The sequence below is a fragment of the Tetrao urogallus genome (genome assembly GCF_951394365.1).
Source record: "Tetrao urogallus genome assembly, chromosome: 1".
Taxonomy (NCBI): Eukaryota; Metazoa; Chordata; class Aves; order Galliformes; family Phasianidae; genus Tetrao; species Tetrao urogallus.
The window spans coordinates 20,035,870-20,062,317 of NC_136813.1; the positions used below are offsets into that span (position 1 = coordinate 20,035,870).

Sequence of the window (26,448 nt, forward strand, 5' to 3'; positions counted from 1 at the left end):
TGGTGCTTAGCCTGCAAATATCTCAGAAGGGCAAAGTCTAGAAGTTACAGGTTTGTTTTTAAAAATCCTAAATACGATTCAAGATAAATAGCATTTACCTTACTGACATCTTAATAGCAGGTGCTCTCTAAAGGAAAGAAAAATCCTGCAATGCCAGACAAATTGTTTCAGCATTCATACCAAGGCATTGCACATTTGTCAGGTGACAGAGGAAGAGTGAAATTTGCAGCTTACTCTCCAGCTGGGAGTTGAGTGAAAAGAGGCATCTTTCCTGCCTGCCCACCTGCAAACCTCGGGTGTTTTCTTAACAGTGGGCTTTTCTCTCTAAGTGATTCTCTCATCTACAAGGTGCGAGACAAAGCAGTGCTTCCACACGTGGAGCAAGAGAGCCGACAGCTACAATATAAACGGTAAAAATGGTCTTAGTAAAAATGTTCATCAAAATTCCCTGACATAGCAAAACATTCATTTGGAAAGGAAAGTCTAACACTGCAGGCCATTCGCTCAAAGGTGACCTCGGGCACGTGTCTTCTTGCTAGCACTGCAACAGTAATTGCTTCCATGTTTCTGTTCATTAGAGGATACAAACACTGTAATATATTAAAGTTTCCTAACAAAGAGTCCAATTATTGCACTTTATAAAAATTCCAGTAATATCAGGCTTTTGTCCTACTTTTCTGTGAACACCGATGCCCTGAAAGGAAAAGTATGGGGACCCAACAATTTCTCAGGAGTAAGATGGATTCCTTGAGGGAGTCTGAAATACTGACTCAAACATGGAAAGGCTTACAAAGTGGAAGGGGGTACCTTTGGAAACGGGTTCTGACTCACAGCAGAAGGGAGATGCATCACTGCGTTACTGACACACATCCTCTTCTCACAGAGTGGGTACGTGGCTGTTACATTTTTACAATATATTGCAACCAAGGGCTGTTCAGAGGAACCCAACCAACAGGAGGGCTCTTCTGCTGACTGTAAGATTGTTGTTTGACTGGGAAGGCTCAGTGAGAGCTGTATGGCAGTAGGAGCATACAGCTCCTACTGTGTGAGCATGTGTGCATTTGCATTTGCATCAGCAATGGATGTAGCAAACAGAAATGGCTAGTTCAGGATGGAAAGATACATACAGTGAGTCTGAAAAGCCCATGAATAATGAGCCAAGGAAGAAAGTGAATACAGCAGTTTTGGCCCTGCTTATAACCAGCTGTATCGATGTGGGGGAAAAAGAGATAAAGGAGATTTTTGTGCCAACTATCCAGAAAATGAAGCTGCTCGAACCAAAATGATTTCATAAATCTAGATGAGGCTTCCAGGCCAGCAAATCACAGTTAAAGTTACTTTATTCCTCTGCTCCTTCAGCATGGGAACAAGTGCAGAATGGCTCATTCCAACCGTTGATAGTCCATTTACAGCAACAATCATATCACCACACCTAAAAAAAACAAGAAGAAAACCCAGTGATGAGTGCTGCTCTGCTGTAACTGACAGACAACAGCAAACAGCACTTTATCTTTGGAGAGGCACGTTTCCACTAGGTTTGAACTGTAGCTCAAAACAAACATAAGGGTTCAGTATCCAGTCTGTATTACTAATGACATAAATCTGGGAAATTCTCAGATTGCTGGATTCCAACCCTGACACCAAAATAGTTCTGCATTAAGAACTGACCCAAATGGAAATGTGAGAAGAGAGAGCAGGAAAAATCTACTTGACTCAAGGCAAGATGACAAGATAACAAGATAGCATGTGTATGTCACAGCATTTTTGTTTGTGTGAATTGTAACACATTTATACCAAACGTGTTTAATGTAGAAGGTGTAAGTAAAGATAAGCACCATTACCAATCACATTCCATCCAAGAACCCTGTTTTAAATGGCTTACAATTTTGTCAAATGTAACCATGTGACTTAAGATGTCCCAGAGCAGAAGGTTCAACTGAGAAGCTCTAGCAGTTCTGTGCTTTGAAACAGGGAACAGAAATTTGGGAGGGTGCTGTTTGCTGGCCTTGAAAAAAAATCGTCCTTGAAGGTTATGCTTCAGTTTTTACAAGTTCAAGTAAAATTTCAAAAAAGCACCTGTGTTCTTCTTATCCAGGCTACGTTCTATTTTGCTGATATCCCTCTCTACAACTTGAGTCTATTTGGGATCCCTCGGAGCAGCGGACTGAACAGGACTTTCCCTGTAACTAATCCCTCCAGCTATCGGGTGCACCACAGTGGATGGCAAAAAGGTGCTCTCCTGGGCTTTCCCAGCTCCCCCCACAAGGGCAGAATGAAGGAAGAGGAGGCAACTGGTCAAATGTGCATTCAGAAGCCCCTCTCTACCTGAACCAGGTATTCCACCACCCAAGAAAGCATCCAAACCACAATGCTACAGTTGACTGAGTTGGGTCTCACTGACCCAATTGCTGAAGCCATTTCATCTATAAAGTCATAGCAGACTGATACTGTAGGCAGAAGACATTCTTAACTACTGGACTGTGATTTTTTTTCCCAACTTTCTCTCTAGCCTAACAAAACATTCAGATAATTTAAACCAAATGGAACAGCTCAGAAAGAGTGGTCCCATGATAATACATTATGCAAGTTCTAAGGAGCTCTCACTTGTGATGGGAGAGGCCTATTTTTAAGTCCACAGTCTCAGAAAGAGAACAGATGTGAGCATAGGGTACTTACTACACCGCAGTATCACAGAAGAGAATCTTTTCTATTCCTTACAAGGAGTAAGCACAACCACAAGCACTCTTCCCTTTGTAAGAATGATCTTAAATTTCCATCTGTGTTAAGACTTACAGTGATTAATTCCCCAATCTGAAATTATTTACTTTGGATTGAACTGAAATCTTTCATTTAATCCAAACTGTTTCATAGTTGGCCAAAAAAAAAAGTAATTTCGTGTTCAGCCAAACTATTTTTTTCATTATTTATTTAGTCACTGAGCCAAAAAATCTATTGCTGGCAAGGCTCTAGGCATAAGCACATGTTTTTCTTAAGTTATCATATAAGTAAATATACACGTAAAAATCATGCCATGAAACTTCAAGCCACCTAATGTTTACAAATCCAGGGCATATTTTTCACTCCTACCTTTACAAAAACTATATCAGTTTATGAACAGGAAAATCTTTAATAGGAATCGTAAGTCCTAATTCTGAAACAACCCTACATAAAGCAAATGCACAAATGAATAGTATACCTGGAAATTACACCCAAATGTAGATTGTAAGTAGAATCATTTAATCTCTAAGGCCAGAAGGGTCCACCACCTTAGAGGCCTTTGCTGAACTCACCCCATTCATCCACGCCTTTCCTGCCAGCCAAAAACTCAGGGCACTGTTCCTTAACCATCTCCTCAGAGGTACTGACTGACTGTTTCATCTACTTTCACACCTTTCTATTAAAGCAGCAGCATCCACCTTCAGTACCAGGGTTTTCAGCAGTGGTTTCAGAAAGCTTTAGGGAAGGATAAAGCTAGTGGGCTGCACCAGGGGCTACAATTGTTCATTAAGCTTTTAGTTGCATTAGCATGTGCTTACGTACAAGTGTTGATGATTACTGTTACTGCTTTTTTAACTCACTTTAATCTCCCATCAAAGTACGCAGGAGTTCCAAGGACAATGGTCTTAATGAAGAAAGGCTGGTTGGTGTGGTTCTCCTCATAGCCGCCGACAATGCTGAAACCCCAGCTTCCTAAATTGCTCCGCCGCAGCACTACGTCATGGCAGCTATGCAGGCAGCTGTGGAATGGAAGCACAGGAAAGCAAGAGAAAAGCTGAGTATACCACGTGTAGGTGTTTCCATACTAGGCACAGCACCTGCTCTCTCACGTCACTGCTGCAATAAGCAGGGAGAAGAAGGGGAAGGCTGGTGATTAGAGTATGCTGCCCACAGAGCAATTCTGCCATATTCAGACTGATTACAAAAAAAAAAAAAAAAAACCTCCACATTCTTCAGACATAAATGTTTAAAAAGAAATAACGCAGAGCTAGAATAATTACTTAATACTAAAATGGCTTTATAGGGATTTCTAGGTGGCAAGAATGTGGGTGGAAAATGTACATCCAACCTATTCACTTTGCAAGTCAAAAAATGCAGTCCATGTTTCTCCCACCTCTAGTCAATTTAGCCTTTTTACACTTTAAGTACAGATCTAGAAGTTCACGTGTCACCTTCTCTACCTCTGAACTGATTCACCGTCAGCAATGAAAATACAAATGATTAACCATTTTGATACACGGCAGGTAAACAATCCAGATCGTGCTCCACTAACTGTACTGGGATATGTAATAACCTCCTTCATGAAAATTAATTCTTGCCAGTGAAATAGGGACTGCAATTAAAACAAACAAAGAAACAAACAAAAAGCCCTAGAAATTAACTTCTAGGCCATAATGATGCGAAGCTCTTTACTGATACACAATGCTCTTTAAAGAGCAGCAGCACAATGAGTGACATAGGAGCAACACATCATCTTCCACAGCATATAAGGAATAAATCACTACTAAGGCATGGGGAGTAAGTACATTTACCAAAGCTGAAAGCAGTTTATTGACACTGGATAACTCATAGTTGTGTTATATTCAGACATATTTGTTATCTTCAGACATATTTTGCCCCCAGTATGCTTGTATATTTTTGTTGTTTTATATTTTAACTACAGTCCTGAGCTTGGTTAAGTCCATCAGTGGGAGAGGAATTAGCTGGCACACTGCCTGAAGTTACCAACACTATTCACTGTAGTGGGAGCTCTTCTTGATAGTGAGCAATGCCAGAATGAAGCCACAAGAGACTGAAAAACAGAATAGTAAAATGAAGCATGATGCTGTCAAGCAGACTGCAGATTAGGAATGGGGAGGGAGGGAGCTGCAGACCTGGAAGAGCTTTTGCATTTGGCAGAGATGGTAGTGGGTTCTTGAAAAGAAATAAATGAGGATTTGTAACTCCGGGCTTGTGTGGAAGAGACTTGTGTTAAAAGTATGAGAATGGAAAGTCTGATCCAATATTCCAAAGTTGTATGTTTGGCCTTGTAAATTTAAGTAGTAAACCAGCACTAAGACATAAGGGTAAATACTTTGTGTTATTATTGATTATCTCTCTGATTTTAGATACTCTACTGGAAACTATGATATGGTTAAGCAATGGAAAAGATGAGCTTTATTAAATGAAAAGAATCCATGTGAGTAGTTACTGTTGTTTTTGAAGAGATAAACAGTCTCTTCACCTTCCAGTTTCCTAAGAGAATGCTGCTCCTGTTCATGATCCTCATCATGAGCACAATGCAGACAGAGTACAGTTGAACTGGTTAGGCAGGCAGAAATAAGGGCAGATGTGCTGCAGCTTGTAATGTCTCTGCTTTTGTATTTCTCTCCGACTTAGTTTAAAACAGATAACTAATTACTGTATTAATTAATTCAGTACCTTGGGAGTCCCAGCCACATGACCCATGATGGTGACCAACTGGCATCATATTCATTTTCACTGATGGTACTCAGTTGTTCTTCACTGGCCTGGGGTTGTTCTTCTACAATCTGAACTTCCAGTGCTTTCAGGGCGACTACCGAGGAGGCAGCGCTGGCTTTCAGCATGGCCACTGCCTCACTGTGACTGAGGTTAGTCAGATCGATGCCATTGATGTTCAGCAACACATCACCTGTTTAGAGGCACAAGTAAGAACACAGCAGCCTGTCATGATCTATAGTACATCTCTGACCAGGATTTCACCTAATACTGTAATTTTCTGGAGCCAAGACAGTCTCAACGAACAACTTGGGAATGTGAATAGCAACATTAGCTCAGTAAGCAACAATTCAGGCACCACAACTGTATCTTATAGATAAGTGAGGCACCACAGAGCGTTTTAGGCTTTTGGCTTTTCTGAGTTTGCAATTTAGGAGAACAAAAACGAATACAAAAACAACTAGAAAGGCTGGTGCAAAATCCAATACATCAGAAGGAAAAATGAGCATCTGTGCAAAGGTAATAATCTGGAAAGAGTCCAAGACAGTAAAAAAAGTGCCACAAATTCTATTGTATTTCAGAGTAATATCAAAATGCCTCAGGGTGAAAACAAAAATGTAATTTACTGTTCAAGCAGTAAGAGTCTCCTTCTTCACACAATGTCTCACATACTGATGAAAGCCAGGAAAACCAAAGCAAACGTGAACACCTGAGCCACATTTGGAATGAGACTCATTTCTTAAAAGTTACTGCCTCCCAAGGAAAGCTAAAGTTGAGGTGCAGCACAACTTAAAACCATTTTTGTGGCTGCCCTGGCTCCTCTATTATTACACAACGAAACTATAACTGTGATTCTTCCATCAGTTGTATTTTTCACATCAGTATACTGTGGTATGTGGGTATAAATCTCCCCATCTCAGAAGCATAGAAGGAGGTTCCCATGCAGTTCCTTTTCAATTTCAATTTCTGAAGTTCCCCTCCCCATCCTTCTAAATTTAATTCCTAAAACAATTAGAGATTCTGTGAATTCTGAACTGCCAAGGTCCCATACACGGTCTTTGTTTCACATATGACACAATATATTCTAATAACCAATGCTTAGCTACTAATCAGCAAGGACTGTGCTCTCCTATGCTGTGTCTAACCTATGTCTCCAGGTTCCCTGTACCTTCTGCAAACCTGAAGAACAGGGGTGGGTGCTGTAGCACACATGAAAAACACCAAAACCAGGCTGTTCTGGACAAAAGACAAGATAACATTTAGGTTCCATAGTCACTGCAGATGAAGCTGTGAGGGTAATCTCCAGGTGGATTACCTGCCATCAGGAACATGTGAGCTGTTCAGATAGTACCGTCAGGGTTCCTCAAGCAGAAATGGAGCCCATCTCACCGAATGAAACACAAAACAGGACGCGTGCACTACAGTATGAAGCATCATGAGACACTCAGCTCAGGGGATTACAGTCAGCTATAAAGAATGTAACCAGACATTTCCTGATCTCCTCCACTTCCCTGCAATCGCGCTCTAAACATCCCTTTCCTAGAAAAGGTGGAAGTGTGATACTAAATACTGTATTTCCGTTACTGAAACACGAAGGCAAACATCCATCATTGCTTTGTTACATTTGTTAAAAGGCTTTATGACACCCCGTGATTTCAGTGAATGTGCTCATCAAAAAACAATTGGAGGTCATCCATGACACCAGGAAAGCCAAGCCCTACCTCGTTTAATCCTGCCATCTCTTGCCAAACACCCATGGGGCTGTACGCTTGTCACGAAAATGGGCAATTCGCCACTTTTGCTGCCTCTGCCTCCTGCCACTGTCATTCCAAGAGATTCATGTGGCTCTTTTTTCACAGTAATGTGTTTTTCTTGGCATGTTACGCACTGGGAGAGGTCCTGTTTGACAAGAATAAACAGTGTAGTTAAAGCTTTGAAAAAAACCCAACACACACACACACAAAAAACAAACAGAAAAAATGCAACTAAGTTCACTCCAAAGCTATACTTTGGTGCTTTAACAGAATGGTTTTAAGGACTAAGTCTGTACTGCAAATTGGCTTTAGTTGGATTTCCTCCAAGTCAGAAAAAAAATAAAAATGCTACTCATGTAGATGCTTAACTGTAGACAGAAAGTTGACAAAGGCCAACCTTGAAAATCTCACTCAAGTTTCTTTTAGCTCTTACACTGGAATAGGCTAAATTTTAAGATTGTGCTATGAAACCATATGGCCAAAAGTCGAGAAACCAAACAGAAGCAAATCTTTTGATGTCTTGATGAACATCAGCATTACCTTACTCATAAGTAGAACGTGGCCCACAACTACAAAGAAGCTCTGTAAGAAACGAAAACGTGTGTTTTCACAATCACACAGAGAGGCCATTTAAAATCTCATGTCATGTTTGTTTTTACATCTGGTATGTAGCCTCTTTCAGAGCACAGAGCAACTAAAGTAAGTAAATGCTATATATAGGCTGTCAATAGATGCATTGAGCAGACTCCCTAATAACCATAATGATAACCCAAACCTGAAGCAAGAAGAAAATATTTCATTTTCTAACACGTGAATTCGAAAGTTTAGTGCATACTTAGTTTTCCACTATCTAAGGATTTAGACATGAATCAATTTATTTCACTTGCCCAAATCCTTCCTCTTCAGTTTGTTTAGTGACACATTGAAAGCACTACACACACACCTGCAATGACATCTTAAATCAACAAAATGCTCGGAAAGAATCCAAAATAACCAAATAACCTGGAAGATTCTTCCAAATACAAACACTTCTTTATTCCCCTGCTTTCTCTTAGAAATTGGAAGCTCTGCTTTCCTCTACTTCCAATGCCACACGCCTCTTCTGACTGAGTCTGCTCCCTGCAAGTTCATGTTAATCACATAATATGCAACTCAAAGCTTCTAAAGACAGCTCCTCCTTAAGTTATCAGGCTTTGGGACTAACTGGCAGGTGCCATGTAGTTATATAAACTTTGTATTAAGACTTCTACACCATCTATAGATCAATGAGAGAGAAGTAAAGATAGCACCTAAGCTTTTAAAAGAAAATACTACCAACACATGCAAATCCTCCCAGTAGAAGGGTGACATTAGACTGTGATGCTAAAAGACTGCGTAGGAGGAAAGGTGGCTTGATTGCCACGGTCAATAGGACAATTATTTCACAAAATCTGAACAGTAAGAAGTCACATTGTTTTAACAAGAAGTTAGAACTCAAGCACAGGCTTTATTCATACAGTCTTACACATAATCTGATACTAGCTTAATGAAAGTCTCCTTGTTCTGCCTTTCTCTCCCATTCTGTAGTCCTGCAGTCAGCACTGCTGGCTCACAGAGCAGAGGACACATCCTTCAACAAGATCTTCATATGCTGGATAGTAAAAACTGCATGTCCTGTCGTTGCTGGTTGCAGCCAGCACAGTGGTAGAAACAGGAACACCCTCGAATGACACCAACCTTATGTGAGTTGGGTCTGCTGTGAAACAGCTGCTGGGACTGGTGTTGGTGTGGGTTGCTGTTGTGAGTCCCCGTATCTCGGATAATACTGACTGTTTGTGACTTCATGGGTCTAGAGATGATCAAATTCACTCTCTCCCCGCTGGCCTGTCAAATATATAAAACAAAATAAAGTCTGTAGGATACACATGATGAAATATGAAGTCAGCAGAACTTGTTTTTCAGCTCCTGGAGGCGCCGTGAAGTTCTCAGTCCCTTACTTGATTCTTGCTGCAATTCCCCTTAGAACAGAGGGAATAGTAGCACTCCCTTACTTCTGATGTTACATCTGCTTCACTTGGAAATCCTTTGCAAAAAGGACTGATTCAGTGTTACGAAGCTTCAAACAGAAACACATTCCATTTGCAGCCTCTACGAATTTGTGCAACCTCTATCAATAAAAGAAATATGCACATGATGTATCCAGGATCTGCAGAGTTTTGTCAAAAGTTCTGAACATTGTGTTTTTCAAAGACTTCAGAGAAAGATGTTATGCATGAGCAGACCACTAAATCCTAGAGATCTGGGAATATCAAGAGACTCAGATACGAGTTATTAAATGAAATATCAACTCTTTCCATTACTGCAAAAACACACCTCAAGAGATAAAAGTTACCTGTTGTAAAATTCTGACTATTTTACTATATCCAGAAACTTAGAAACTGGTGTTAAACACCCAAATCATTGTTATTTTCCTTTAGCTACAATGGAAGCTCTTAAAATGATACCTGAAGCACATATTTTATTCATTTAAATTGTGGTTCTCGTTTGGTGTTGGAACTTGAGGTTAAGCAAAGGGAATTAACTGCCCTAGACTGCAAGAACCTGCTACTGGTCTATCCCAACTTTACCAAACTGGAGCACTTTTGCCAGCATCCCATCAGAAGGAATGCAGCTGTTTCCTTACAGATCAGGGGGAAGGTGTGCAGTAGAGTTTCTCTTGCAGGAATAGATAGCGGTCATATGTCTGACTGCATCACGCTTTGGGTAATATCTGTGTCCAGAGCAGAGCCAGTCATTTGGAATAGCTCTTCCTTAATGCTCAGGAAATGAGTTTTATTGCACTAGGTTCATGAAAGATTGACTTTTTGTTTCTAGCTGCTGTCTGTTGCTTCTATGAAGTCTGGCAATTCGCTGTCACATTCTGCCCACCAACGCCATGTACAGGTAAATCAATGCAAATCAATGTCCACTTTTATAGACCTCACTCAGACAAGAAATTAAACCTACAGTACACACAGAAATATATATATATGTATTTTTCCTGTTAAGCAATAGGTATTAATAGGTAAGCAATTGTTAAGCAAGTAAGCAGCCATCTAACACTCAGGCTGCGTGCTAGGGAAGCATACACAAGCTGTGATGCTAGGGAATCACTTTTCACTTCTACTAAGATAAACTTCATCTGCAAAATGCCAAAGCCCGGTTTGCTGTATCATTTCCAGAACACGAATCACAGAATTGTACAGCCACAGGCTTTTAGAATCATAGAATTGCTCAGGTTGGAAAAGACGTTAAAGATCATCAAGTCCAACCACAACCTAACCGTCCTACCCTAACTCTAACAATCCTCTGCTAAATCATGTCCCTGAGCACCACATCCAAACGGTTTTTAAACACATCCAGGGGTGGTGACTCAACCACCTCCCTGGGGAGCCTATTCCAGTGATTAACAACCTTGCTGTAAAGAAGTTTTTCCTGATATCCAACCTCCCCTGGTGCAACTTGAGGCATACTTCAGGTATTACTCACAAGCTGTTCTATTTGGGATAGACTCCACCCAATCTTCACCCAAGACACCGAGCCAAGACTTCAGGAATGCAAATTACCTGTATAACCTGAGCAGCAAGCTCGGGTGTCCCATGCTTCAAGTCATGGCCATTGATGGCAAGCACTCGGTCATTGCTGCACAGCCGGCCATCTTGGGCAGCCAAACCTCCTTCTAAGAGATCGAGAATGAAGACTCCCGGCTCATCTGTCCTGCGGACCAGCTTGATGCCAAGCTGCTCACTGGAGTCACGTTTGTGCAGCGTGACTTGGAAGCTGTCGTCCCGTGCGGAGCAGGTGGTGGTGGTGGTGTCAGTGTGGCCATGGGTACGGCTCCCAAACCGCCGCTCCCGCAGCACGGTGAGGTGCAGCACCGTGCAGGGCTGTGACAGCACTGCTCGCGCGTGGTTATGAGACACGTTACTGATGTCAAAGCTATTCACCTGCCAAAAAATACGTTACAGTAACCAGAATAGCAGTTTCATGGCTTCAATTACTACTCATTATGAACATAATGAAAATACGAACATAAAGTCCATTCCGAACTACATTTGCTGCAAAGCTCAAGAAAACCCACCTAGAGCAACCTACTTATCTGTCTGTATTTCATCCTCTCCTGCTCCTGCTTTGTCTGCCCTGTCTACAAACCTACTTCCCACAAAGGTGACATCTCTCTAAAGGTGAGCACCCTCCATCCTCATGCTACAGGATCTTTATCCTCCTGGTCTCCTGCACTTCTCAGATCTTTTCCTGTTTTGTTCTCCAGAATAAGAACTTCATGAATGCTTTTACCAGCAAGCTTAATATTACTTGTATCTATGAAACAACAGCTCTAAAAACAATCCCTTAAAGTCTCTGAGGAAGGCTAACATCTAACAATATGCAGCACTTCCACAATGTGAAACATTAACAAACGAACTGAAATCCAGAAAACTTAAATTTGTTCACTAAGGCAAAAGAAAAGGCCTCAGTGAAGTCACAGCATGAACTCAGGACTTTTTCCACTGACTTCAGTGAGGTTTCAGATTTGCAGCCTGTGTTGTTTAAAGTCAGTTGTAAATGAAAAACAGGCTAAGCCTTCCCTCCCTGTACACAAGAATCATTTGTTATGTGGCCCACTTATAGAAAGATCAGTTATATTCAGTCATTTCTTCTACTACAGCCAATACAAAAATTTATAGTACAATAAGATTTAACTGAAAATAGGACCACCACAAAAACGAGCACAAAAGCAGTATGTGTGTCAAAAAGGGGTTGAAAGTTAACACTTTCAAGTCATCTTTGGCACATACTGTTGTGCCCTGATGGAAGAGCCCCTGTCCTCATGATTTTAGTAGAAATACTTTTTTTTTTTTTTTTTTAGAAAAAAAAAAAAGCACACCAAATTTTAAAATTAAGGCCAAGTATTTATCAAAATACAAAAAAATATACTAAACTATAAAAAATAAATACCCACATACTGACCTGCCCCCAACCCCTGCCCAAAATCCAACCCGAAAAACAACAAAAAACAGCCACCAGCCAAAAGCTAGGCAGAGAAAGGACTCAGACATTTCTGTACAACAAGCATGACATTCCCATCACACATCTGAGCTGAGGGGTGGGTGTCAAGGGGCCAATGTCAAACAATTTGGCCATATCCTGTCCAGTGCTGCCCCAGACAGGTTGTCACCTTGAGCAGAGGGAGAGGAGGCACAGCTTGAAGAAAGAACAGTTAAAGCTGCCACCAGCAAAATCCACCAGGGCTCATCTCAGAGCCCTCAAATTAAATTTAGTTTTATTTTTAGCTGTCGCTTGCTAAAGTAGATGTATAAAATATGGAAGCACGCAAAGGGCATAGAAGAATGTATGCAACAAAATTTGATTCTTCTTTCTACAAAGCAGCCCACAATTTCAGAATAAAACAGACTTAGTTTTCCTTGTGAAAACAGATTCTCATTAGAACATATTTTAGCTGAATTAGGTGAATTTAGGCGAACATATTTTAGAACATAGAACATATTTTAGGTGAATTTAGGTGAACTGTACAGGACTATGACAGTCCTGCACAAAAAGGCCCATTTGTAGAGCACTTTTAGGCACCTACCTGTATGTTATACACGACATGCACGTTTATGTACCAGTTTCTAAATGCTGCTCCCTTAGATCTTAAAAGGGTAATACTTCTTGTTTGACTGGACAAGTGAAATGCTAGGCTTCATTTTGCAGTTCGTTCTGGCGTTGTTTCAGCACTTTGCCTCTCATGAAAGTCTTTGAAGACATTTTCAGAAAGGACTGGCTGAAGCATGTACTGAACTGCATCTAACTCTCTACTTAATTACAGTCTGTACAGACCAAGCCTGGTAATTTTAATACAACTCAGCACCAGCCCAGACACCTGTGGAGCTATAAAGACACTGTATCTTCTAAAAAACTTTGGCTTCTACCTCCCACACTTCATCCTCATCATGACAAAAGGACTCTGATGAACGCCTTCCTAGCATCTGACAGCCTCAGTGTCAGCACGCTGATAGGGAGAACACACTGCTGCTTATAAATCCTATTTATAGTCAACTTATTGACACTTACGGCTTTGGAAACCATAATTGACAGCTGCCCAAATGGCAAGAATTTCCAAAGCTTTGGTGGTAAGGTCCCTATTCTGCAACCAATGAGAGCCCTTGAGTATGGGAATAAAGTGGGGAGTGTTTAATCAGTGCCTGCAACTGCTTGCTAAGAAGGCAACATTTTGGAAGACCCGAGCATTACTCTTGGCCAGCTACTCTTCTAACAATCAACAAGAGGAAAAAGATATGTTTTTAAAAGAGACTTCTATTTTCTGAAGTGCAAACTAATTTTATTCCAAGTATAACTGCACTGCTTAAGCTACTTTTCTCTCCCAGATTTAAAAAAAAAATGGGAATGAAAAGGGCTGATGCTATTTTTGGACTGATCTCAGGCTATCACATCAAAAGCAAGGATTTTTAGTGAAGTCAGTTTTAAATGTACTGGAAATGTATTTGTTTCAGGTGGAATGATTCCAAAATAGAAAAAAGGCGGAGGACTGTGTTGTTTATGTAGAATTCAATTACTGTCATTCTTCTAAAGATTTCTCCATCTACAGATTACTGCATTTAGCTCCTTCCCCTATGATAAAATCAACAGAATTAGATCCTTTTACACCATCTTTGGCTAGTTACTGAAAACTGTAACAAAAATACACATCATATAATAACTAACTTAAACTTTAACCAATTGTGAAAATGTTAGGAAAAAAAAATACTCAGAGCACTTTGCTTCAAATGATGTCAGTGAAGAATACTATTGATTTTATCTTTTTACAAATGCTGAAAGATGCAGATCAGCTGCTGGGGCTGCTCAAAGATAACACTGATATGAGACTAAAATAACAACTTAGACAAAGTCGGTCTAAGAAAATATAAATTGCTTTCTACACAGAACAAACATTGCTAACTTGTTAGCCAGAAGCATCCTTTAGTTCTTCTGGAAAGCACACATAAAGTAGAGATAAAAAACAAGCCCCACAACAATTAAATTCAGAAAACTAAGCTCATGTTTTAAAAATTGATAAGAGGAGAAAAACGAATTCTAAGGGGCTGATCCTGTGAACCACACAAAACATCATAGCCAAAAGTGCTAGAACAATGGGCTCTGCTTTGAATATTAATTGGCTTTCTAACTGATAATTGCAAAGCAAACATTTACACAACATAGTCAGACAAGGAAAATCTCCCATCTCATTTAGCAGGCAGTTCTGCAATGACTGAATGGTAAGTAAGTAAACAGAATATGTAATTAGATTCCATACTTGAAGTATTTGGTCTCCAGCAAGAAGTCTTCCATCTCTGGCAATGATCCCATCTCGATAAACTTCCTGAATAACAATGTTGATCAAAGGCGTTTCATTGCCACCCACTATGCTAATTCCTAATTCAATATAAGGATTGGACCGATGAATTTCAATAGTAGTGATCTCTCCCTCAGGCAAGGTAGGTGGCTGTTGATTTGCTGCCAATTATTTAAAAAAAGAAAGAAAGAAAAATGATTAATATCCTTTACAACTCATCCACTTTCAATAAAGCAAATTGCCAGAGGACTGACTAGAGCATGGCACACAATGGTTTCACAATCTAAACAACTGTGACAGTATTAGTTTTGGTATTTATTGGTTCACCTAGATCATTAGAAATAATCAATAGTCAATTAGCAGCACCTATGCTTCGTGAAATTGAGGTTAACTGTTTTTTTAATAATCTGAACCTTTTGGCTCCTGGCCTTTATTATAATAAACATCTCCAATTTGATCAAGTGTATTCACACTTGATGATGACAACAGCAAAAATTCATTTGGGTTTGTAGCCCACAGAACATTTTCACTATGTTTCTTCATTAGCTGCTATTACACAAATCATGTGCTTCCACTGAGCTAACAGGTGCCAAGGAAGAGCCCATTTCGGAAGCAAGCATGGAGACAACAAAGGAAGATGCTAAGGGATGGTAGATACACAGAAGAAGGAAGGGGAAATGACCACCTTCCTCTGTGGTAAGGCTGAGAGCTTCCTCTCTAAAATCCCAGACGCTAGAGATGTTATTGCTAACTCAGAGCAAGTGGATGCAGGAGTTACTCAGCTACTTTCTGGGCCGAGCAGGGCAGCACCTGGTGTGCAGGAAGCCTGCTGATCCAGTGCGGACCCATAGGAGAAGGGAAAAGAAATCTCATCTTAGATAAGAACTGCTGCAAATTTACAGAAAACACATGGCTTCGGCCTCACTGCCACTAGGTTGACATGAACTATTTTAGTGAGAGAGTTTCATTATGACCAGATTTCTACTCTGTCTGCTCACAGGATATAACGAACATCCATTAGTGGCTGACCACATAGCAAAGCTGCCACATCGCTATAGGCTGTGATAAGTGTTGCTCCTGGATTGGACTAGACCTGTTTCTTACATGTTATTCCTGTTTTCAGCATCCTGAACAGGGAGAATTCCTCAGAGCACTTGGAATGAAGTTTCATTTGCCAGGGGAGGTTCAGTTTGCATATTATGAAAAATTTCTTATCTGAAAGAGTGGTCCAGCATTGGAACAGGCTGCCCAGGGAGGTGGTGGAGTCACTGTACCTAGAAGCATTCAAGAACTGCATAGATGTGGTACTTAGAGATCACAGAATCACAGAATGGCCTGGGTTGAAAAGGACCACAATGATCACTGAGTTTCAACCCCCTGCTATGTGCAGGGTCACCAACCACCACACCAGGCTGCCCAGAGCCACATCCAGCCTGGCCTTGAATGCCTCCAGAGATGGGGCATCCACAACCTCCTTGATGTAGTTATTGGGCATGGTGGGAATGGGCTGATGATTGGACTCAATGATCTGAGAGGTCTTTTCCACTCTTAAAGATTCTGTGATTCTAATGTATGGGTGTTGGTGTAGCATACAGCACTGTGATATCCAGCACACACGCACACATGCATATTTCTTTCCTTCTGAACTGCTATTCTAGCTCAGCTGCACACTTGCCCATAACCGAAACATACCAGCATTCAATTGCAAAAGAGCAAAGAAAAAGAAAAAGCCAACAAACATGCATTCAGTCTTCCAAAGACACAAGCTCTGACACCATAACCACTCCTACACTTGATAAGCAATCTGAAAAGGTAACTGAGGACATACTGTCTGCTCCTGTGTTCTCTTCAAAAGGAGGATTGTCGATGCCAGGCTCATCTGCCCAAGCAGGCAGTGCAGGAGTAAAGCTCTGCTCAGCAGGCACGATGCTCTGCTCTGCATCCGGGGACACGCTGTTGGGCTGCTCCGGCCCACCTGGCCCAGCCTCAGCCTCAGCCTCAGCCTGCAGCTTGCTCGCTTTCCGCCTCTCCAGGGCAACCCTTCGGTGAGAGGCCCCAGGGCACCTGCAAAGAAAACACTGACATCAAATCTGCAGCAAGAACCACAGTGCCAGTTCTCCATCAAGCAACGTCAGTCTTCCTCAAAGCCACTGCTTTAACTGAGTCATAAATGTTAACCTGGATTGATCTAGCGTGTCAAGCAACCCTGCCATGGCAGGGAGTTGGAGCTTGATAATCTTTAAGGTCCCTTTTGACATACGATTCTATGATTTTAAGGCCAAAATGCATGTCAGTGGACGGAGACCAAGATGATACTGCTTACTTCACAGAATCTCCCTTATGTAGCTTCCTGGCCCAGAACTAAATGTGCTGTGATTCACTCTGAATGAGGACTTTTTTCGCTATGTATATTTCAGCTTATGGAAGACAAACCTTTCTGAAAAGATTGAACAAGCTCAGCACAAAACCCCAGAGAGTAGAAGCCCTGTTTCAGGGCATATCTGAGCACCCACTGGAGCTATCACCCTTGGCCCCACTAAGCCCAGAAAGAAGCATTACATTTTCTTGTGGCCACCTTAGGAAGGAAAGAGAGAAATGAAATTTACCTAGACTGTCATCTAAGCATTAAAATAATGAAAATATTACGCTTGTCCATGAGTGTCTGTGAGAAGTTTGACATAATAACAGTTCTCTGTTCATGACCTCTTGAGTCAGCAAAGGTTCATTCTCCTCCTCATCCTTTTTTTTGTCTTCCTGACTTCACAAAGGAGGTCTAATTTCTGCTTTCCCCCAAGCAGCAATGTCCCATCAACATTCTGTTCTTTCCATGATAACCTGATTTTCATGAGTTTATTTTAAGGCCATGATTCTTCACTTACGCTTAAAACCCTACAATAGTTTTTTTGTAAAGAAGGGCTGCAATGTTGCAAATTGATAGAAAGCCTTCATCTATTGAACAGTCTTACATCTATTTGCAAATGACTGATGTATACATCAAGCTTACTTTTGCTGTGTCACACAGTTTTGTCAGCTTCTGATATTTCACATCTTACAGTATTTGATGTCCTTCCTAAAGTTTCTGCTTTGGGAGCTGCTGACCACATAAAGATGTTCATACTGTAGCACTGTCAGAAAAAAATGGAACCATGTTCTTAAAAGAACTCCTTGTTTGGGAATTTGACCGATTGTTATAACAAAAGGAGAAATTATTCATGTCTGCAAAAGGATAAGGAATGTGTTTACAGAGTTGAAGACATCAGAAGTGTAGATGTTCTAATCTGTCAAACTGGGGTGGTCTGAGAATCAAAATGTACTGATATTCTGTGAAAAGGATGCAAAAATTGTAGGGTTAGACTGTTTTGACATGAGGGATTTTGAAGAAATGCTAACAAAGCTACTCAGATCTGAGGAATTTTGATAAACACTCATGCCGAATTTGTGACATCCCACTCCAGCAGTTACACTACACATACATAAACTGAGACAGCTATTCACAGGTGAATATGTGTGTGTATACATAGACATATATTGTGATATATGTTTAGAAGAATGAAATAACCAAAATGTGAAATATGCATAAACACAGAGCCTAAAAGGTAACATAACGAAATTATACTTTTAAGAAATCATTTCTTGGGGTTTTCCTCAAGACAATGCTGAGTTTCACACCTGCTGGACATCTTGCTCTTTAAACTTTAGAAAGTGCAAGCACGAAAGATGAAAATTACTTGAAGCACAAGCTCCAATATCATTCAGCTCTTGAGCAATGTGTGAAGAACTAAGGCTCCTGCAGAAACATCTTGTTCACTGCAAGCTCTGAAAGTTCAGGACAAAGCCATCCTACGCTGCATGTCTGTACTGTCCCTGAACAGCTCTGATACAAAAGTGCTAACTTTAGGCAAAGAAGTGAATTGCTCAAAATTGACACTGTCACACAATGATGCTTCAGACCCACAGAAGATCAGAGCCACTTCTGTGAACATGATACTTCCTTCCATCACATCTTCTACCAAAATAGTAGTGTGCTGCCAGCCCTAATGCAGCTTGTTCACAAGGCCTGTGGATCATGGAGGAGTCGGTGTAGGTGGCAAAACTCACCTTGGAAACCTATGGGTTTTGGGGGGGTTGTTCAAAAATAAATATAAATAAATAAATAAGACAGGACAGAACAAACCCATCCTTGGAAATGTCCTGTTTCTGTCAAAGCTTTCCAAACCGTAGACAGGTTTTCCCCCCTTGTTCACATAGCACATTCCCCCATCATTGCCTGGCAGCTGATTAAAGCTGTCATATGAAATATAAATAGATTTGAGGTTTATTTTTGCTGATGATATTTCATTATCATTTCAAAGGCTAACAGCAAGAAATGTAAAGAACATCCTGAGCACACCTACTTAGCTCAACAGAATCACTTTTATGCAACCAGAGAAAAAAAGAAAACAATACAGAATTAACTGTTAGATTCTTCCCCTTCTTCCCCAAATGAATTGGTGATTTTGGAGGACTAAGACTTTCAGCCTGGTACTGTGGAACTCCACGGCCTTAAAAGTAGCTGTCTAGCAGACACATCAAGTCATACCATGCCAACTGCTAGGTCTTTAAACATGACGTGCCATCTATACCAAGCAACAAAAACAAGTGTTGGTATTCAAGCACATAAATTGATGCTTTTTCATTTCCACTTGCAATACAAAAATATATTTATTAGCATTAGGAATGCATTATTCACAAATAGTGAGACCATAAAGTAGCTGTAACAGTTAACAAGAGCCAATAAATCTCTAAAAGTGCACACCCTTACTAACACTATTTTTGCCAAATGTTTGAGATAAAGAGCAGTTAGGACAAAGTCCTGTAGCAACTTTGTGAACACAGATGGATGCCTCAAGTTCAAAGCTAGCATCAAAGTTTCTTTTTATGGATACAGGAACTCATTCTCCTACAACAAATCGCATAAATAAGAGCTTGAAACTGAAATATCTCTTCCAGGAATGGCATTTCATATCTACCTACAAAGTCAGAACAATTTGAATAAGAGTGAGAAGAAAGCAATGCTTGTTTTTTTAAAACTTGTGAGTGCTTACTTTATAGATACCTAAGAGTAGAAATGCTGAAGCAACCAGCTAAAGCACATCAGTGATGCTATTTATCAGGAAACTTGAAGGGCAGTTGTTCTTGGGATGTAAAACGAGCTTCTTGTGGACTCCCTCCTCCACTCAGCAGCAGGAATGGCTTTAGCTCAGTTCTGGATGTTGTCAGAGTGTAAATTTTACCTTGAACCTCTTTTAAACAATATCAGACAGAAAAAAAAGTATTTTCTTAAACAGACAAGTCTGTTTGTGTCTCATTTAAAAGCTGAATTCTTGGAACGCTAGCAGCAATCTCTCTCTGCAAAGAAAAGAGCTTTCACACAAAATTAAGATGTAGTTTACAATATATTCCATGGAATAACAGCAGGGGCTTGAAAAACACATTTGCTCAGTGACTACTGAAAAGAAAGATTTTGTTGTATCTTGGGCCATCAGTTTCTGCCCAATATAGAGGTTCCATAAAAGCAAACACACCAAATGGCCTCAAAACAGTTGCAGTAAATCGCTCTCCAAAGACCACAAAGAAGCAGCTGAAATGTCTGTGGTATTGCTCATAAAATGTTGCCAACAAAATGACCTTAAACAGTGATTTTGGCAGGATTTACAGCTGCAATTCAGAGTAAAACATGTTGCCTCTTTGGAAAGCTAAGTGTTTGGGTTTTGTTTTAATTTTGCCAGGGGAGAAAAAGAAAAAAAAAGAAAAGAAGGCACTATACTTGCGAACCAAAAAAGACTAAGACCTAGGAAAACACACAGAGAAGAGGGTTTTTGTTGTGCGTTTGTCTCTCACATGTAAGGATTTGAGGAGCCTATCAGAAACCAGGTAGCTTCAGAGCAGAAACCAACCACAGACAGGACTTCTTCTTTCCAGCAAAGGAGAGAATCCATGGGGTATGTATGGAGAAACTTTGAATACATTGCTTATCTACTACTTAGGTCTAAAGAATGACAGCCAGAACAAGGCTAAATGTTACATATGCTCTTCAATCTGCTTGGTGTTAAAAACAGACATGTAGGGACAGCTAGCATGAGAAAAAATAGCTCAGAAGCACTATAATGAACACTAAAATAACTGATATTTCCAAACTTCTGAATGATAAGGTTTTCTACTTATACAAATGATTTTCATGTAATCTTCTTACTCTAAATTTGTATAGTAAGCATGCTGATCGAGACACAGCAAACCTTTCATCATTTTCAGAAAACATAATCCTTTTTAAAGTTCAAATGAAGCCTTCCACAAAACTGGCCTGGATGCTGGCCTCAACATGAAAACATTTGGTAAAATGCCTCCATCCAAAATGATAACTTAAACCACTACAGCAGAACACAGGAGAAGAAGATTGAAGCCTGTCTCAAAACAAATGCATAAATGGGATACTTAACCCTCCTATTAAAAAGTTGCACAAATTTAGGAATACTGTCTTGTACGACGGAATGGATTTTGTTCAGGACTGATTCATCTGTAAGAATTAATTGAATCAAAACCACAAATAGAAAAAGCTCAATGAATTTCCTTGAATTTTGTTCTGATAAACTGCCTGTGATATTTAGAAGTGGAATTGGCACCTACTTGGCTAAACATTACCTATTTTTCTTACCTGTAACTTACTGATTGAGTGACAAAAGGGCAAAACAGTTCGGCCTGACATTATTCATGCATTGTTTCCTTTAAGGCAAAGTACACTGTGTTCAACTTCAAAAGTCACATTTCCCAAATGAACCTGACAAAACTGAAAGATTAATAAATCAAGAATATTTTTTTTAAGCATCGAGGTACCATGAGGGCAATTAGTGATTATGAAGCAATCGAGTTATTGTCTCATGCCTCTTATTTCCAGAGCAACTTGCAGTATCCTCGCATTCCAAGTTGCCTGGTGGATATTATGACATGTTCTCTAGCTTTCATGCTCAAAGAGAGTAGATTGCAGTAATCCTGGAAAACTGGAGTGAGAATGTTTTTTAACCTCCAAAACTAACCAGTCAGATTTCATTTCTTGAAAATACAAGCTAGTCATTTCAGTGCTTACTAAGACTCATTTATATTAATCTATGCTGAAAATTGTAATAATACTGAATTATGTATTTCTTTCCTACATTTAATAATCAGTAATAACTTTTTACTGGATTCACTAATCCATACAAAATCAAATTCAAATGACACATCTTATGTCAGCAATGATAATTTACAGGTGTTCAGATGTTTGCAAATAAACTTAATTGAAAACCAAAAATCACCATGTACTCAAAATGCACATCGGCACCCTGAGACAACAGAAGGAATTCAAGATGAGCAGCTTTCTGAACTGAAAGCTTTTTTTCATCTGACAAACAGGAAAAGCCAGTGACTCAGCTCACGCAGATTTCATAATAATCTTATGCTTTAGGAAAATGAGTATTTCATATATATCTGAAGGGAGTATACATAATGTTCCAAATACAAGTAAACTGACCTTATGTCACTCAAAAAGATAGCAGACAAGGAAAATGGACTGAAAAGCTGAGGGAAATGTCAGTGAGAAGCCAGAAGATAAACTAAATATGCAGCAAGAGTCTTATTAGCACTCTGGCTCTTATCAAAATCAAATCAGTTTAATATTACGATTATAAATCTAACAGGTTGTCTCTCCAGCTGCCTCTAAGTCATCATATAGATCAGAAGTCATCTGCCTGGAAGAAAAGAACATGCCTAAAATAACATGGAAACATGGAGATTTAGAGAAGAAAAAAATCAAAAGAACAAGAAAGGCTACTCATTATTGCCTGTACTTCTCTGAAAAGGATGCTGCATGTGTGCATGTCCCTGCAGTGGGTAAAAACACCAGCAAAACTCCGCTCGCACCCCAGACTGCATGGCCACGGTCCTCTGGGCCTCTCAGCTTCTGGAAGTCTTTGAGCTTAAGGCAAGATGAAAGGGGCTCTGCTGAAACAGTATCTGACCGAAGCATACCTCTCCTGAGCCTCCTCAGCACCAGGGCCTGAGGTGCAGCTCCTGCCTGCAGCAGAGGCAGGGGAATGTTGCAGGTGTTAATCACTATTTACCCAATGCCTCACTGTGGCCAGGGAGGTAAAACAAGCTAGACAGAACTCAGGGCAGAAGAAGGAGGCCCATGGCTTAAGAGTACCTGCACTTTAGAGAGCAACAGGAGCCAGATGGAACCTCTCCAGTGCTCACTGCACACTGTGCCACTGCTTTCCTCCCTCTGGGCCTCTGCTTTGAAGCCTTTGCAGGTGTCATGGTGCCCAAGGACAAACACAGCAAGGAAATATTCTACATGAAACGGGCAACTTCTGAGGCTTGGGCTGGTTTAAAAAACCCAAAGTATCATACTAAAATAAAACAAAGCATGTAAGAGCAAAACCCATGATTAAATTAATGTGGGATGGAAACAGAAAGTTCTTGTCTCAGTACAGTGACTGAGGAGAAGTGGCCACGTACCATCCATTTTTGCTATGACTCACCAGGCAATGCTTGTTTTTACAAACACTGCTGACAAATGCTCACACACTGAGTTTTGTTTTTTACATTTTGTCTACATGCAACAGAGACGCACAATGCTTCCTGTTCTGGTTTTGATGCTTTTTGAAGAGACAGTTATATGCCTTTCTGAAACCTCTCTCTGCAAAATGAACATAGTTTTTCCAAGTTAAACACAGTATGTGAGCTGAATTGAAAGTGAAAATGCACCGATCACATTGAGTTATACACGGGAAATATTTTCTGATATCAGAAGCAATTCATGTGAACAGGATCCTTTGAAAGCAGAGGCATTTCCTCTGAATGCATTATTTCCTTCTCAATGTAATTCCCCACTATACTCATCTTGTAATTTCTTAAATCTCCAATAAAAATGTTACTTTGTCTAGATGTGCAGAAAATCCTTTAGCTCTGACCGATGAATTACATCATGTTTTAGCTTTATCATGAGTGTTATGTTCAAACTTTTGTTAATGGCTCATATAATAAAATAATAAATATTTGCTTACTGAAAGTGCCTTCTGAAACTACAGAGAAAACCAAAGCAGTTAAATGCACCCCTCAGAACAAGTTTAATATTGGTCCATGGAGATAAGTGACATGCTTTACACAAAAGAATGAAACATGTTCATGTAGCAACCTCCAACAGCAAGGATGCTTTTCTTTGTCAGAAGAATGAAATGCACTAGTCTACATAATATTAAATATTACTCTAACCTGAACTTGATAATCTTATTTCCTCTTCTTCTGTCATGCCCTCCTGCCACTATTTAAATGATTAGGGTAGGAAAGCATAAAAGAAAAGAAATATAAAATGATTAACAGTTCAGAATAAGCTCCTAAACCTGTGAACGGGTTTAAAACAGAACAACAAACAATAACAGAAAAATAGGTCTTGCAGGAGTCTCAAGAGGCACCCTGTCCATTAGCCTATCTCGAGGAAAAATTGTGCTGCTGTAACTATTCCTGACAAAAGTTGGTTTAACATATTTGTGCACTCTTCTGAAAATGGAGAATACACAACCATCCTACCCAGAAATCTATGCCAGTGCTGGATCATTATAAAGCTTTTTTTTTTCCCTAAAATCTGAACTAAATTTCCTTTGCTCCTACTGCCCTGCTTCTCTCCTCTTTGCACACATGGTCTGCATTTGCCTCGCTCCTCACTACTCGGTCTTTATTTTCCTCTACCTTAAATAACCCCATTGCCTTTCACTTTTCCAAGACTCCTGCTGACTCACCTTGTTCCTCCCATGATTCTCCACATGTTCCCTGATATTCTTTCTATGCAGTGTCCAAGAATGGACTCAGCACTGTGGCTGGGCTCAGTATCATTTCCTACAATGCTATACTGTGGATTTCATAGCCACACCAACCCTCGCTTCCCTCTGCCCCCCACTTTATCCTGAGATATGAATCTGTGTAAGTATTAGTCTACCAATCCCATCATCTGCACTGCTCACCTGTTTTTGAGATGTGCCGCCAGGTCACATCGCTGCATGACTTCCTGACACACCGATGAGAAGGGGCACAAAACAAGTAACTTGTCTAAGAGTTTATGAACGAGAATGCTGGATTTTTTGCAGAGTTTAAAATGGAGTCTTTTTCGATCCAGCGGGCAGAAATCCTTCTCCTGCAGAAAGTTCCTTAGGCACTTGTAGCAGAAAGTGTGTCCGCAGGGAGTGTCCAATGGCTGCAACAAGGGCTGAAGGCAAATGTGGCAGACCAAGTCGTCGTCCACTTCATTCTGGTAGTTGTACAGGTGGTTCTCTCTCGTCCAGTGCTGCTGGCCACACTCGAAGCACAAGGGGTTCAAGGAGGCGTTCTGCTCTGCCAAAGCCATGTCATCACCTGTCGTCCCCATCGTGCAGCTAGGAACGCCGAGGTGTCCTCCTCCTCCTCATAGGATGGTCTGCTCCTGCAAATCCTAGAGGGAAGCAGCCTCAGAAAAGCTGGCTTCTGTTCTTCACTCGAGTGTCACTTTCTGCAACAAATAAGGAAGTAAAAATTATTGACGTGACACAAAGTATGAAAGCTCTTGGAGCTACTGACTTGTTCTGTGTTTACCAAAGTCCACAAAGGAACAACGGTTCCATTAAGAGAACATTTCTGTTTTCTGTAAATTTGTCACAGAAGAAAGCACTGAAAAATACACCAGCACAATTCGTTTTGTGAGAGAAACATTTCACAGCTTTGTAACAGCTGCTCCAGAGCACAGTTTTCACCTGCAAGAGAAGCAGTTTGCTGAGAGCAAGGACATCACATTATGCAGTGTCACACCAGATGCACGCAGTCAGCATCTAGCACAAAGACACTCCATAGTGGAGCACTGGTTATATGACCATGTAATTAAAGGTGGCCTTCAATATGCGATTAGGATTTTATTCAGCAATCTGGTCCCACTTTCTTCTTTTTTTTTTTCTTCTTTTTTTTTTTTTTTTGCATATTAATATGGAATATTACATATTAAAGGTCTAAATACCTCACATTAAAAATAACAGAAATGATTGCTTGCCCTGTTATTTCCATTAGCAATATTGAGTATATGCCACCCTTTACCTTCAGGTTCTGTCCGTGAATTCCTTCACAATGAGAGGGGCCAATTGTATCCAGTGTGACACATTTGTTTTAATTTAGAAGCCAGAAATAAAAACAGACAATAGAATAACGATACGAAGCTATTGGTTCCAAACAACTAACCTGTTCTGCATACTGAGTGTGACAAAAGTCACATCAGTCAGAGAATTCTGTCACTATGGGATTTATTTCCTAAATTTTATATATTAAAATTTGCCCATTTTAAAATAGGTGCATGGTCAGGAAACTGCAGCCATCAGTCTACAGTTTCAAACAGTAAACCCTTAACCTTCCCAACATTATTTATCTTTCTCTCCCATATGAAATAACACTCTTTAAATCTTGTAACAGGGTGATTTAGGAAACAGAATAAACTTTCTCACACTCTTAACAGCCCTGTTAATTAGTTAGTTTTGGTAAATAATCTCGTTCAAAAACAAAAAATAAAAAACAAATTAGAATGATGCTTATTTTGTGCCTGAATTCTTTATTACGAATTCACAACACTCAAGAGAGAGACTGACTGTATCCTAACAGACAAGTAGCAAACTTGCAGTGAAATGAAAACCACTAGCTTAGGCACCAGCCCATAATCTTTATTTTTAGCTGTTGAATGTAGTCATAAACGCATTCCAAAATTTACATGGAACACATGCATTTTACTATGTCTTACATTTCAAGAGAATTTCTGTTTCAGTTTTTGCCTCTTAACCTCACACAGCC

The 26,448-nt window shown here is 40.2% G+C and overlaps 1 protein-coding gene across 1 annotated transcript; it reads right to left on the minus strand.

Annotated features, from left to right (window-relative positions):
- Positions 1–1,296: 1,296 nt before the first annotated feature.
- On the minus strand, positions 1,297–25,012 carry LNX2 (ligand of numb-protein X 2; the record flags this gene model as incomplete). The annotated part of the gene is made up of 9 exons (XM_079540410.1): positions 1,297–1,432; positions 3,579–3,737; positions 5,419–5,650; positions 7,179–7,356; positions 8,928–9,074; positions 10,796–11,176; positions 14,542–14,741; positions 16,409–16,644; positions 24,612–25,012. 9 exons carry the CDS (start codon positions 25,010–25,012, stop codon positions 1,297–1,299), a joined length of 2,070 nt encoding a protein of 689 aa, XP_079396536.1.
- Between the last annotated feature and the right edge of the window lie 1,436 nt (positions 25,013–26,448).